At 44.5% G+C, this 15,849-nt stretch overlaps 1 protein-coding gene and 1 long non-coding RNA gene across 6 annotated transcripts in view; one reads left to right on the forward strand and one right to left on the reverse strand.

Annotated features, from left to right (window-relative positions):
* Positions 1 to 15,849, reverse strand: part of VSIG10 (V-set and immunoglobulin domain containing 10) — a 36,605-nt gene that overhangs the window by 3,128 nt on the left and 17,628 nt on the right. For 3 of the 5 annotated variants that reach the window (XM_077875844.1, XM_077875847.1, XM_077875842.1), the window contains 5 exons: positions 13,862 to 14,122; positions 5,851 to 6,144; positions 3,073 to 3,183; positions 2,757 to 2,772; positions 617 to 837 (listed from right to left, as the gene is read on the reverse strand). In XM_077875844.1, coding sequence (XP_077731970.1) covers positions 617 to 837; positions 2,757 to 2,772; positions 3,073 to 3,183; positions 5,851 to 6,144; positions 13,862 to 14,122 — 903 coding nt within the window. Of the gene's footprint in view, positions 1 to 616; positions 838 to 2,756; positions 2,773 to 3,072; positions 3,184 to 5,850; positions 6,145 to 13,861; positions 14,123 to 15,849 lie in introns of those variants that run through there. The other 2 variants (XM_077875846.1, XM_077875843.1) reach the window with 2 other exon arrangements.
* LOC144299943 (uncharacterized) lies at positions 563 to 14,954 on the forward strand. The gene is made up of 4 exons (XR_013366589.1): positions 563 to 4,636; positions 5,360 to 5,435; positions 6,730 to 6,785; positions 13,792 to 14,954. It is a non-coding gene; the product is annotated as an uncharacterized LOC144299943 (long non-coding RNA).

The following is a 15,849-nucleotide window of genomic DNA, read 5'->3' on the forward strand; positions in this document are numbered from 1 at the left end:
GGCATTCACCTCTCTGAGGTCCTGTTATTTTTAAGCCGATCATTCATCTGGCAATAATCAGATTCCTCCTTGTGACGGTTTCTCTATGTTCTCTCACAGTGACGGTTAAATCTTGCTTCCACTTTAATTTTCCCCAAGTGTTCCTCGGTACACTCTAACTGATCTTGTAAAGCTCTCTGTGTACAATTACGATCGGTCTTTTTATATTCTCCTAACAATGCCAATATTGTGCCCTTCCTGGAGCAAGGCCTTGATAAATGTTTGCCAGTTTAATTGTAGTGTCCGGAGTTGACAGTAGATCCTAGATTAAACGTTAACTAACTTCCCCACCCTTTAAAAAAAAAAAAGGAAACTCAGAGCACCCGGGTGGCTCAGTGGTTGAGTATTTGCCTTTGGTCAGGTCATGATCCTGGAGTCCCAGGATCAAATCCCATATCAGGCTTCCCCGTAGGAAGCCTACTTCTCCCTTTGCCTATGTCTCTGTCTCTCTGTGTCTCTTGTGAATAAATAAAATCTTAAACAAAACACAACAAAAATGAAACACACCTCATAGAGAGATGCTCACTGGGAATCCCACTGCAACCCAGCAGAGTGCTTTGAAAGAAAAAGAGCTTACCTTGCAAAGCCTGGAGACCATTGGCCATCCAGTCAACATTCCCGTTCACCAGTGCAGTCACTCTATGAATGTGACCATGCTTAGGGATTTCTTCTGGTGACTCCTCCCCCTCGTTTGCTTCTTCCTCTTCTTCCTCCTCCTCTTCTGCAGCATTTTCCTCCTCTACCTCCTCCTCTTCTTCTGAATCCACCAAAACCATGACATCACCCATGTCTTGCCCCCTAATTTCCAAAGGGAGAGAAATAATCAAGACGGTACTCCATTTTTCTCTAACATCAGCCCTCGCCAAATAGAAAACACTAGATTTATGGCAACCTCTTTTGTAACATGGAAAATTCTTGTGCATTCAGCTCGGTTAAGAGAGAACATTGTGGCTATAATCTCTCAAAGAGATGCTGCCACAGATCCCTACAGAAATCACATATCATCCTAGGTGGGTTTCATTACTCCCCCCTGCTCCTTGGGCAAGTAGGACTTTTTGTTTCAGGGACCTACCATTTTAGTTCCCCCCGCAGCTCGTACACGAATGCTGTGTTCTTTTCCTAAAATGCCCCTTACTTCTCTACTTACTGAAATTTCACCTCCTACTCTTTATTCAAGGCCCAGGTAAGGTCCTCTTCCTCCCCGCAAGCCATGAACTATGATTGCACTTGGGAGTCCATGCCCAGGGGGTTAGCATTTAATTCTTCTCCAGTTCATTGCTGGCTCTGCCTACCCAATCAACCTGTACATTTCTTACACATGTGATGGGCCAGTCACAATGCTAGGAGCATTAAATTTTCCTGTAATCTTCACAGTCTCCTTCTGGAAAACCAATGAGGAGACAGAGGCTCAGACAGGGTCAGGGATTTTCCATGAACATAGGGCTTGGGAACGGCAGAGGCGCAATCTGAATCCAGGTCCACTAGTTCCAAAGTGTTTTTCCACTATGCCTTGCTGCCTTCTCCTGTGAGAAATAAGCCTGGGGAATGAAAGATTCCCTGGGAAGATGGCCCTCAAATACAGGGCAGTAAAGGTAACATATTCCCATGAAAGATGACCCCAGAACTGTAATATCCCTTTATAAACTGGTTAAGAGAAACAAAGAGAAGAGTTCTTTGCTCTAACCCAGGATCTCCTTAGGAAATGAAATACACAAGTTCCTGGGGATCCCTGGGTGGCCCAGAGGTTTAGCGCCTGCCTTTGGCCTAGGGTGTGATCCTGGAGTCCTGGGATCGAGTCCCATATCGGGCTTCCTGCATGGAGCCTGCTTCTCCCTCTGCCTGTGTCTCTGCCTCTCTCTGCATGTCTCTCATGAATAAATAAATAATATCTTAAAAAAAATACACAAATTCCATTTAGTTACCTTGCCCCTAGGGGGCTGGTTCCCCCGTTGTTGTTTTTTTAAGTTTTTATTTATTTATTTTAGAGCTAGAGTGCACAAGCACAGGGAGGAGCTGAGGGAGGAGCTGAGGGAGGGGGAGGAGCTGAGGGAGATGGACAAGCAGATTCCACACTGAGCACATTGAGCACACTGAGCACTGAGTCTGAGGTCTCAATCCCACGACCCTGAGATCATGACCTGAGCCAAAATTAAGAGTTGGACGCTTATCCAACTGAGCCACCCACATACCCATTCTGAGATTTCCTTTTGGAAGGGGCTTCTGGGCATGCTCAGACTAATCTTCTAAAACATGCTATAAGACTATGACTTATTCTTTTCAGCTCCTTTTTAGAAAATTAAATAAAGGCACAAATGACTGGGCTCACGGCATACACACTGTCTTTATGCTTCAATGAGAGCCCAGCAAGGTGCCCTGCCCTGAGGTCTGGCATTGAAAAAAGAACATATAGACTTTGGAATCACTTAGACCTGGATCCAAACACAGGCACTGCCATTCATTTCCTGGGTGAGCTTGCAGAAATTACTTTACTTCCCTGAGCGTCCATCTCCTTATTGGGAAAATGCAGGTGCCACCACCAGGCTGAAGAAATTACAAAAGAGTTTCTAATAATGCCCAGTGAAGCCTCTGCACCAGTGTCTGGCTCATGCCAGGTCTTTAACAGTGGCTGCTGTTATTGCTTTTATGAAAGAAAACAAAAATGGCAGTGAAGACAGATCATGGAAATGGGTTTTTGACTTGACTCTAGGAACACTCACCTGAAAGTGTTTCCTACTGAAGGGAGAAAGGAAAAAAAATTAATATCCAGTAACATCCATTTCAGCCTCACAAAAGTTTTTAATGTAACATTTACAAAAGAACTGACAACTGAGAAAAATTGACCCAATGTGATAGGTGACAGACAGGGTGTTCAGGAATGATACTTAAGTTATTCATTATTGCACACCAGGACCCAGTGAAGAAGCCTATGGAACGGGATGTGAGGTGGGAGCACAACAGGGGCCTCCTTCCCCCACCCACTCCCTTTCAAGAAGCCTAAAAGGTAAACGAAGGGGGGACCCAAGAAATCCTTACCTTTCCAGCAGAACACAGGGCTATAATACAACAGAAGCCCTGAGATAATGGCCAGTCCCAGCAGCAGGAGGCTCACGATGGTTCCCACAATTCCCCCGATATTTAAAGGTTCTGCAAAGACAAATCACACTACTGGTTCTTCCACCTGATACACATGCTGGTAAAAGAGCAACACCTCCCTCCCTTCCTCTGCCTGGATCTTAGTCCTATTTTGGTTCCATGATCTTCAGCAAGGCATATGACCTCTCCATAAAGCAAGATAAATATCTCATTTCCCTCCCTCTGACAGTTTGTGGGTAGCAAATGAAGCATGTGATGCAAAAGAACATTGGAAAGTTAAAATCTGGGATCCCTGGGTGGCGCAGCGGTTTAGCGCCTGCCTTTGGCCCAGGGCGCGATCCTGGAGACCCGGGATCAAATCCCACGTCGGGCTCCCGGTGCATGGAGCCTGCTTCTCCTCTGCCTGTGTCTCTACCTCTCTCTCTCTCTCTGTGACTATCATAAATTAAAAAAAAAAAAAAAAAGGAAAGTTAAAATCTCCATGTGTTTGTCAGACATCAAGACTTTATAAGGCCACAGAAATAAAAATGGGGGCTATTGGGGCTATGAGAAACAGTGATGAATGGGAACAGAACAAAGAATCCAAGAACAGTCTACACATAAAAGAAAATTTGATATATAACAGATTAGTCAATAAAAGAGGAATTATTCAAGAATGGTACTGTAATAAATGGCTATCCAAAATTGGGCCAGGGAGAAACTTGATCCTCATACCATTCACAAAAATCAATTCTAGACAGATCAAAGATTTAACTATGAAAGGCAAAATATTAAAACTTTTTAGAAGTATAGGATAGTATCTTTATGGTGTGGCAGAGATAAGATTTCTTGAGACATAAAAAAAACTAATGAGGTCAGATTCATAAAATCAACTACATAAAAGAATGCTAATCAAAGGATACCAGAAAGAAAGCAAAAAAAAAAAAAAAAAAAAAAGATGAACAAACTAAAAGGAGATATTTCTAACATGTAAAACTATAAGGAATTAGTATGCAGAATTTCTAAAGAACTCCTACATATCTGTAAGAAAGGGGAAGATGTCAAAAGACATAAATGTGTTATTTCACAGAAGAAACACAAATAGCAAATAAACATGAAATAATGCTTAATCTTCTTAGTAACCATAGAAGGGCCAATCAGAACAGTAAGATTCCACTTAAATCACAAAACCTCAAAGCCAAAATATGGAGAAACTCAACACTCTTGAATGCTGATGTTCTGAACAGAAATTGGTACAACCACTTTGGAAAATAATTTGGTATTATCCCATGAAGATACAAATGTGCATAATCCTTCCTTTCTCTTCCTTCTGCATATATCCTAGAGAAATACTGGCCTGGGAACCTACTGTATATGTACACAAGGAGCTGGGTAGAAGATTTTCATAGCATCACTTTTGTTCATCACAACAAAATCAGAAACGATACAAAGGTCCATCAGCAGGAAAATTAGTAACTTAGTTGTGGAATCACAACACAGTAGATAATCCTACAGTAGTGAAGAGGTAAGTATAATTTACACAGTGGCATGAGTAAATCCTGGGAACAAAGTCTGGAGTGGAAGCAGCAAGCATTTCACATATGTAGTAAAGCTTCTTGAATTAAAAAAATTCAGGGACGCCTTGAGTGTCTGCCCTTGGCTCAGGTCGTGATCCCGAGGTTCAGGGATCTAGTCCCGCATTGGGCTCCCTGCGGGGAGCCTGCTTCTCCCTCTGCCTGTGTCTTTGATTCTCTCTCTGTGTCTCTCATGAATAAATAAATAAAATCTTTTTTAAAAAAAAATTCAGGATAGTACTTATCTTTTTTCAGGAGGCCCAGGATGAGACTAGAAAGGGGTCTAGAGGTAGGGTTGCCTGAAAAAATATGGTATGACCATTTAATTTACATCTCAGATAAACAATGAATCATGTCTTAGCATAAGTATGTCCCATGTAAAATGTGGGATATATTTAGACTAAAAAAAAAGTCTTTGTTTTTTCTGAAATGCAAATCAAGTGGGCATTGTTTTAGCTTTGTTGTCATTTTCTAAATCTGGCCATGCTACCTACAAATAACTGCAGCATTGTGGGCACTGCTCTGTATGTTAAGCAGGATGGCATTTCTCAGATATCCTTACTATCAGGCTTCATGACTCACATTTTTAATATTTTTAAAATACATTTTTGATACATACTCTTTGGCATGTAACAAGTTATTGTTTTTTAAGTTTTATTTTATCATTTTTTTAGTAATCTCTACACCCGATGTGGGGTTCAAATTCACCACCCTGGGATCAAGAGTTGCATGCTCTTCCAACTGAGCTAGGTAGGTACCCCAACAAAAATTCTTTTTTTTTTTTTTTTAAAGATTTTATTTATTTATTCATGAGAGACAGAGAGAGAGGCAGAGACACAGGCAGAGGGAGAAGCAGGCTCCTTGCAGGGAGCCTGACATGGGACTCGATCCTGGGTGTCCAGGACCATACCCCAGGCCAAAGGCGGTGCTAAACCACTGAGCCACCGGGGCTGCTCAAATTATTTCTTTATCCCTATGCAGTGTTAGAGATTTAGGACTGGATAATAATTTTTCCACCCCATCAAGTCACACTCAAGCAGATATACCTGCTTCCCGATGGCAGTGACCTGAGTATAGGGAAGAACCAAACCATCCCTCCCTATGCCAGTGCCAGGTCCTCTGAAGCTCTCAAACATCTTACTTTGGGGCCACTTCCCTCACTCACCTTTCACACTCAGCCAGATGTCCACCTCTCGCACCCCCACGGGGTTCTCAGCCCGACAGACGTAGTAGCCCTCATCCACAACCTGGGAACAGTTGCGGATGGTGAGAGTAGAGCTCTGCCCATCCTGCGTGATGAGATAGTGGCCATTGGGCCGGATGACCACCTCAGGCTGGGTGAGGTTCCTCAGCCACAGGATCTTGGCAAGGGGGTAGGCTCCAGACACTTGGCAGGTGAGTGTCACATTGCCCCCCACGAAGCAAGTCTTCATGGGCTCAGAGAGAAGGGAGGGGCTCCCTGGTGATCAGAAGGTAAAGAAAGACAAATGTTCAGGGAGATTCAAGCTGTGGCCTGAAATTTTCAAGAATATTATTACCTGGGCAGCCCGGGTGGCTCAGTGGTTTAACACCACCTTCACCCCAGGTTTGATCCTGGAGACCTGGGATCGAGTCCCATGTCGGGCTCCCTGCATGGAGCCTGCTTCTCCCTCTGCCTATGTCTCTGCCTCTTTCTCTCTGTGTGTGTCTCTCATGAATAAAAAAATAAAATCTTAAAAAAAAAAAAAAAGATTATTATTACCTTCCCAGCACCTGGGTGGTTCAGTCATTTAAGGGTCTGCCTTCAGCTCAGGTCATGATCCCAGGGTCCTGGGATCAAGCCCCACAACAGGCTCTCTGCTCAGCTATGAGTCAGCTTCTCCCTCTGCCTCTTCCCCCACTCATTCTCTTTCTCTCAATTAATTAATTAAGAAAAAGAATATTTAATGAAGCAGCTCCAGGAATTTCTGTACTGTGCTTGGTGTCATTTAATAATAACAGCTAACATTTATTTAGCATCTACTATGGGCTAGGCACTATTAAACTTATTGACCCCATTTTGCAGGTGAGGAAACTGAGACCCACAGACAGTTATATAACTTGCTCAAGTCATATAACCAGGTAAGTATGCACTGAGGATCTGGGGTAACCAACTGTTCTAGTTTGCTGAAGCCTGAGGGGGTTCCTGAGATATGGTGCTTTCAGAGAAGTCTTGGGCAAACCAGGATGAGTTGGTTACTTTTTTTTTTTTTTAAAGATTTTATTTATTTCAGAGAGTATGCAAACAGCGGGGGTGGGGGGGTATGCAGGGAGGGAAGGGCAGAGGGAGAAGGAGAGGAAGAATCCCAAGCAGACTCCCAGCTGAGGGCAGAGCCAGGTGTGGGGCTCAGTCTCACAACCCTGAGATCATGAGCTGAGCTGAAATCAAGAGTTGGACTCTCAATCAACTGAGCCACCCAGGTGCTCAGAGTTGGTTACTCTTATAAGCCCAGACTATACCAGGCTTTTGTAGCCCACACCCCTCACGTCTATGCTATAGGCTTCCATAGCCACATCGCTCATACAAAAAAAAAATGGGTGCAGAGCCTGCCAAGAGCACTCGAGGGGACAGTAAGGCAGCTGTATTCACTTCCTAGTGCTTCTGTAACAAATTCCCACAAACTGAGTGATTTAAAACAACAAACATTTTTATTCTTTCATAGTTGTGGAGGCCAGAAGCTGGAAATGATCTTATGGGGCTTGAGTCAAGGTGTTGCCAAAGCTCATTCCTTCTGGAGGCTCCAGGGAGGGGTCCATTTCCTTGCTCTCTCAGCTTTCCAAAACTACCTGCATTCCCTGGCTCCTGGCCCCTCCCTGCATAGCTCCAACCTCAATCTGTCATCATGTCTCCTGCTACTGACTCTGACCCTCCTGCCTCCCTTTTAGAAGGACCCTTGTAATGACGTGGGGCCCACCCTCATAATCCAGGATAATCTCTCATCTCGAGATCTTAATCGCAGCTGCAAAGTCTCTTTTGCCATGTGAGGTAAAACAGTCACAGGGATTAGGACATGGACATCTTTGTGTGGGTAGCATTAGTCTGTCTATCACAAGTCTGTCCTAGACAGCGAAGCATCCCCATGGTCTTGGGGTCTGATCCGAGTGGGACACAGGGAACTGTAACGTCTCCTCCAGCGATCCATTTATTCTCTTTATGGCAGAAGCCTTTTCCCAAAACATACGCCCTCCTGGGAACGGTCTAAAATTCATCTTGGGTGATATATTAAGCCTATATTTTTGGCAGCTGAAGGATACCAAGTGGCATGTTGAGCTCCTGCCTGGGAGAATGAAACCCCACGCTTCCTACCAGCAGTTGTTCCAAGAGACAATCTAGGGTTTCACTGCTGGCACCCTGGGAGGAGAGAAGGGGCAATGAATGCATGTGGAGGGCAAGCTGGGAGTGTGGAACAGCTCAGAGCCTCTCCCCCTAAATCAGGTCAGCAAGAGAGTCCTCTTAACCTAGGTTTGCTCAGGAAACTCATGTGTTACGCCCCTTTCTGGATCAACCATCAGGTCCTCCAATGTTGCTAAATCATACCTTCCCCTCTTCCTATCTCCTTTGGGGTCACAAAGCCTGAAGCAGTGACAAGCTTCATCAGTATGTTGGAATTCAGGGGCCCCCAAACCAAAGTTTGAGAAATGGCCTCCTCGCCCTGTATAAAAAGCAAAACAAACTATCCACCTGGTGGCCCCTTTTGAGCTTTCACCCTCAAAAAGCCAAATCACCCAAATGGCTGGTATGGCATCTAGAAATTCAAAGAGTTTCTTTCACTTAAGACAATGCTGCGTGCAGGGATGGAGTCAAGGGTGGGATGCTGCGTGCAGGGGTGGAGTCAAGGGTGGAGGTTGTGGGGGGATGCCTGAGTGGCTCAGCAGTTGAGCGGCTGCCTTCAGCTCAAGGGGTGATCCCAGGATTCAGGATTGAGTCCCGCATTGGACTCCTTGCGGGGAGCCTGCTTCTACCTCTGCTTATGTCTCTGCCTCTCCCTCTCAATGTGTCTCTCATGAATAAATAAATAAAATCTTAAAAAAAAAAAAAGGTGGAGGTGGGTGGCATGCAGGGCCCTTACATCTGTAAGAGATGGACAAAACAAGGGCCTTTACATCAGGGGCTGGTTAGTGCTTCCGCTTACCAAGGTGTGAGTGGTTTTCTTCAGCATAGAGGCTACCAACAATTCAAAGAAAGGTGTAGGCAGCACGAATCCCCAAAAGCATCCCTTTTCATCATTTTGGGGACTACACTGTTCTGCATCCCAAAGGTGGGCATTAATATCACGTTTCCTTTTTTTTTTTTTTTAAAGTAAGCTCTATGCCCAATGTGGGGTCTGAACTCACGACCCCAAGATCAAGAGTCACATGGTCTACAGACTAAGCCAGCCAGGCACTAACATTACTTTTCAATGACTTACTGGTCCTCCCAAGTGAAATGATCTAGAGACTCCTTCTTCCCCAAGGGCTCTGCTGTTCAAAGTACGGTACCTGGACCAGCAGCATCAGCACTTCCTGGTAGCTGGTTAGAAATGCAGAATCTCAGGCCCATCCCAAACATAGAGAGTTAGAATCTGCCTTTTAACCAGACCCCCAGGTGACCTGGATGGACAGCAAGGCTGAAATGCTCTGGGCCCATGTGACCAAGAAGGGACAGGGGATAACTGGACAACGTCAGAGTCAGGAAGGTTCTAGGCTCTTGTGCCTGTTTCCTTTCTAGTCAGCTCTTTCCTCCAGACATATTTCTTAATTCTGAGCACATATTTAGATTCAAATTACTGGCCAAGTCTCAGAAGCCACAGGAATGGCGACTCAGGATCTGCAGAAAAAACTAAGGGATGGAGGAAATAACACCAAACCTGTCACCTACCTCTGCCATCTCCCCCTCTCTCAAGGTCAGTCGCTTACTTAGTCATGTCCTGGGACTTCCTGTCCATGGCCCATTTCAGAAGTCTTCATCAGACACCACAGTGAGCGTGTGTCCTCCTTCCTGCTGCAGAGGTTAGGTCAAGCCCATTGCCTCTGCTCCATCATCCGTAAAAGGGAACACACAGCGTCTGCCACAAATTCACATCCACCTGGAATCCCAGGATGCGACCTTATTTGGAAACAGGGTCTTTGCAGATGTAACTGGATAAGGATCTCAAGATGAAATCCTGGGTTTAGTGTGAGCCCTAAGCCCAGTGACTGACATCATATTACATCCTGGGTTTAGTGTGAGCCCTAAGCCCAGTGACTGACATCATATTACAATAGAAGAAGACAGAGAGAGAGACAAGCACATAGAGAAAGCCACATGGAGACAAAGGCAGAGATGAGAGGGATGGCAGCCACCAGCCAAGAACACCTGGTGGCATAAGAAGCCAGGAGAGACATGGAAGGGTTCTACCCTGGAGCCTTCAATGACCACACGACCTTGCCAATACCTCAGATTCAGACTTCTAGCCTCCAGAGCTAGGTCAGCATAAATGTCTGTTGTTTTAAGCCACCATGTTTGTGGTGCTTTGTTACAACAGCCCCAGGAAACTACTATGCAAAGATAATAGGAACACTCAGCTCACAGGGTGGTTGTGAGCACAAGCAAGATACTGTGTGGCAAATACTGAGCGCAGCACCTTGCACTCAATAACTGTTGATGTCACTATCCTTGTGATACAGCCACTTCCCTATTTCATGTTTCTCAGACTTCTCTCTCCAAGTAAATTTCACGTCCTTCAAAGGTCAGGACTCGGTATTCCTCCACAGTGCCCAGTGCCATGCTGAGTACATAACTCTTGCCCAGGAAGATTTGCTGGATTAGGTCCCAAGGAAGGGGGTTCGCAAGGGAGGCAAGGGTTCTGGAGTCAGACCACCCTGGGCTAAGTGCTGGCCCAGTCACCCAAAGCTGGGTGATCTTGGGTGAGTCCATTCATATCATGTCACATCTGCAACTTAGAAACTGTCCTAACCTGCAGGTTATTGGGAGGGTGGAAAACAACATGTTAATGATTTGGAAACAGGAAAAGAACTTCAGAGCCCAGAAACCTAAAAAAAGCAGGTTATGACAGAGGTGACCTTCAAAATCAGAAATTGCTGAACACCAGCAGAAATGAGGCATAAATGTAGTTTAGGAGCCAAGGAGGACAGAAAAATACCTATGACACGCATGATAGTTCTATGAAATTAACTGACAAAGTTAATATAAAGTACTCCTAGGGGGTCACCTGGGTGACTCAGCGGTTGAGCGTCTGCCTTTGGCTCAGGGCATGATCCCAGGGTCCTAGGATCGAGTCCCACATGGAGCTCCCTTCAGGGAGCCTGCTTCTCCCTCTGCCTGTGTCTCTGCCTCTCTCTCTCTCTCTGTGTGTGACTATCATAAATAAATAAAAATTTAAAAAAAATAAAAATAAAAAAAAATAAAATCTTTAAAAAAAAGAAAAAGTACTCCTAGGGAATAATAGGAAAAGATGAACCTAATAGAAAAATAGACAAGACATGAAGAGATAATTCATAGATGAGATATAGGGAACCAGTAAGCATAAAATATTGTCAACTCTGCTAGGATCAAAGAAACCCAAATCGAAATAGTTACGCCATGTCTTAATGAGCAAATAGGAAAAAAGTCTAAAAAATTAATGATAACACTCAAGGTCAGTGGAAACACAGGGAACTAAGTACTCTCACATGGTCTTTCTAGAAGGGAGTCACTGCCAGTGGGTAGAGGGCTTCTTTGTGAGGTAATGGAAATGTTCTGGAAGTAAATAGTGGTGATGGTAATATAGCATTGTAAATGTACTAAAAACTACCACCTTAGACACTTTGAAATAGTGAAGTTGAGGTTATGGGAATTATATCTCATTCAAACTAAAATTGCAAAGTATCAGTTGGGCTGGATTTGGCCCATGGGCCACAGTTTGCCAAGCCCTATTCTAATGCAGAAAGTGAATCTTGGTCTCTTATGTTGCCCAAGACCAGCCAGGTACCAGACACAGATGAGACACTCGGGGCATGTTTGCTGAATGAGTCAGTGGGGGAGTGTCAACCATGGGAATGCCACTTGCCTGAGAAAACCAGCATGTCCTGGAATATAGCAAGGCTTACTTCTCAGCAGGCCAGCTCTCCATGGCCACATCTCTGAGGATTATCCTGATAAACTGTGAGGAAAACCCTCAGCATGGCCAACAAAACCCAACACTCTCTGTCCTTGCTTACTATTGTGTTAGATTCCTGGGGCTGCTATACCAAAGTACCACAAACTCGGCATCATAAGACTACAGAAATCCATCCTCTCACAGCTCAGAAACTCAAAAGTCTGAAATCAGTGTGTCAGCAGGCTTGATTCCTTTGGAGGTTCCTGAGGGAGACACCATCCCATGCCCCGTCTTAGCTTCCAGTCATCACCAGCAATCATGGGCATTTCGGGCTTATAGACACAGCACTACAGTCCCTACCTCCAACACCATGCGGCACTGTCCCCATGTGTCTGTGTCCAAATGTCCCTCTTCTTGTAAGGATCCCAGTCAGGGGAATAGAGACCATCCTAACCTAGTAGGACCTCAACTTAATGAAATCTGCAAAGACTCTTATTCCAAATATGGCCACATCTGCAGGTACCCAGGACTAGGACTTGAACAGATCTTTTTAGGGAGACACAATTCAATACACAACAGCCATCTAGCCTTATGGGTACCTCATGTATAATACTCTGGCTACACTGGCCTTCACTCAGTTCCTCAAGTGCCATGTACATTTCCAACTCAGGGCCTTAGCATTTGCTATTCCTTCTGCCAGGAATACTCGGTCCACCTGGTCAGATCCTTCTCATCCTTCAGGCCTCTGCTCAAAATACCACTGCCACAAGGAGATCTCCCTGCCCCCTAGGAAGAGTCTTTAACACACCCCACTTTATCCTCCTCACAATTATTATCACTATCTGAACCTACCTCACTTGTGTTTGGACTTTTTGCCTTCTTTTCACCCCCCACCCCACACAAAAGAATTTGAGCTCTATGAAAGAGGAATGGTCGTGGTTTCAAAAACACTTTCAAGGGATGCCTGGGTGACTCAGCGGTTGAGTGCCTGCCTTTGGCCCATGGTGTGATCCTGGAGTCCCAGGATCAAGTCCCACATCGGGCTCCATGCAGGGAGCCTGCTTCTTCCTCTGCCTGTGCCTCTGCCTCTCATGAATAAATAAATAAAATCTTTAAAACAAAAACATATCCAAAAATTATTTGACACTCTTCCCTCCAAAAAGGTGGAGCCCAGGGGTGCCTGGGTGGCTCAGTCAGTTAAGCATCTGCCTTTGGCTCAGATGATGATCCCGGGGTACTCCCTGCTCAGAAGGGAGCCTGCTTCTCCCTCTGCTGCTCCCCCTGCTCATGTTCTCTCTCTCACTCTCTGTCTCTCAAATAAATAAATAAAATCTTAAAAAGAAGTGGAGCCCAATTCCATCCATTCCCCTTGAAAGTGGAGCCAGAATGAGTGACTCATTTCTAATGAACAGAATAGGCAGTGGGGATGCCTTGTGACTACTGAAGCTGGGTGGTTCAGAGAAAAGATAGCTAGTGTCTGCCTGGCTTGCTCCCTCTTGCATCACTTGCTCTGGGGAAAGCCAGCACCATGTTGTAAAGACAGACAAGGGGCCTTGTGGAGAGGCCCATGTGGAAAAGAAGCCACCTGCCAGGCGTGTGGGTGAGCACCTTGGAAATAGGTCCTTCAGACAATTTCAACCCTCCCAACTAGGTCTTGCAGCTAAAACCCAGGAATCATAGAGCCACGGCAAACCATCCTCACTGTACCTTGTCTGAATTCCTGGCCCACAGAAATCATAGGATAAACAAATGATTTGTTGTTTTAAGCCATTAAGTCTGGGGGTGTTTGTTACATAATAGGAGATAGCTAATAAGTGAACCACACCCATATCATTCAGGCTCCATCTCCAATACCTAGAAATTGTATCTGGCATGTAGCAAGCGCTTAATTAGTATTTGTCAAGTGGAAAACAGTTTGGATGAGAATCAAGAAAGCTTGGTTAAGCATCTTTAAAGTTTGAAAGGAAGGAAACATAAAAGAAAAGAAGAAACATTCAATTCACTGTGACATCTTGGGATTTCTCTCCCAGACCTTGCAGATGGTTTTCTCAGAATAAAGATGGGTGGACCCCAACCCAAGACAAGGCAATCCAGACTCACTGATCTGTACCACGCAGCTGGCTCCCAACTCCGGCCCCACTATGTGGCTCCCAACACACTTGAACTTCTTGCCATCTGACAGCTGGGACTGGTTCAGCATCTTTACCCCCAGCTTTGACATCCCCACGACCACACCTCCTGGCTCTTCTGTCCACAGGAAGTCTGGGTCTGGGTATCCCCCGTCCCAGCGACAGGTGAGCTGCAGCATGAGCGATCCTTGTGACATCTCTGCCCAACACTGAGGGGCTGATGGAGGGGGAACTGAAAAACACCAGAGGATGTGGACTTAGTCACAGGCTCTAAGATCAGCCCTTGAGCTGGCTCTAGGGATTACAGAACCAGGGTATCAGAGAAACATCATGCCCAGTGAGCATACCCCGAAATAGATCCTTAGCACAAACTAGTTGTGTCACAACTTATCTCCTGGGCTAAGTGTTACATCTCCAAGGATGTGGGCCTCATTCATCTTTGCATTTCTCACTAGCCACAATGGCCTTTAAGTGTGGCTATTTGCATTTAAATTAATTGTATTCCATTACAAACTTAGTTCTTCCATCATACCACACACATTTCAAGGGCTCCAGAACCAGATGTGGTGGGTGGCCACTGTATGGAACCACACAGAATAGAACATCTCCATCATCAAAAAAGTCCTACTGAACAGTGCTGGTCCCCAGGGGGAGTTACAGGTGGGATTCACTCCCACCTCTTATTAACATATACCTCCTTTTTATTATATGCATATATTACTTAACATATATTTCCTTTTTATTAACATATACCTTTTTATTATGTGCATATATTACTAAACACATAAAAATTTAACAAGTTATAAAGTTAGAAATCCAATGTAACCCATGTGTTAATAACTATATATGAATGGGCCCCCAGGTGGCTTGGCGGTTTGGCGCTGCCTTCAGCCCAGGGCCTGATCCTGGAGACCCAGGATCGAGTCCCACATCAGGCTCCCTGCAGGGAGACTGCTTCTCCCTCTGCCTGTGTCTCTGCCTCTCTCATGAATAAATGAATAAAATCTTAAAAAAAAAAACTATATATGAAAAATCACACACATTATATGTGTATATTATGTGTATCTATGTATATTATGTATGTATTATATATGTATACTATGTTTTATATATTTTATGTAATACACATAAATAGAAATAAATTTGGATCTTACATGGATGGATAGACACATATCATCTACAAAATAAATTATTGATAAGACACCAAAATGATGGTTAGAATATCCTTTTCTTCTTTATGCTCATCTGTTTCCTCTAACAAGCACCTATGACTTCATTTACAATGGCTGTCATTTATGACAGAGAACACAGACACTTATAAAGGTTCCAGACAACGTATGAATTAAGAAAGGTGTTATTATCCTGTTTGCTAATTTGTTGTTCTAAAGCTCCCTTTCATTAGCATGGATTCTGATGAGTCTGCTCTACACATTGACAATGCTTGTCATCCAAGGAACGTGTTTTGCCCCTAAAATAAAAGTTCATGAACTGCCTGTCCTGACAGCGCTAGAGGCCCTGAGTTCACGGACAGAAGGGGGACGGCCGCATAGATAAATAAACCGTGAGCTTTCCATACAATGGGATATTAACTCAATCACAGAAAGGAAAGGGGGACGGACACCTGCTACAACATAGACGAACCTTGAAAACATGATGCTAAGTAAAAGAAGTCAGTCACAAAAGACCACATGCTGTATGCGTCCAATGAGACAACACATCCAGAAGAGGCAAATGGAGGGAGACAGAACACAGATAGGCGGTTGCCAGGGAATGACGAAGAGAAGAGGTAGTAACCGCTCAGTGGCGACAGGATTTCCATTTGGAGTGATGAGAATGTTCTGGAACTAGACAGAGGTGGCAGTTGCACAACACTGTGAATATACTAAATGCCACGGAGTTGTACATTTTTAAATGGTTGTTATGTACTTTCACCTCAATTTAAAAAAAAAAAAAAAGCAA

The sequence above is a fragment of the Canis aureus genome, chromosome 27, assembly GCF_053574225.1.
Source record: "Canis aureus isolate CA01 chromosome 27, VMU_Caureus_v.1.0, whole genome shotgun sequence".
NCBI lineage: Eukaryota > Metazoa > Chordata > Mammalia > Carnivora > Canidae > Canis > Canis aureus.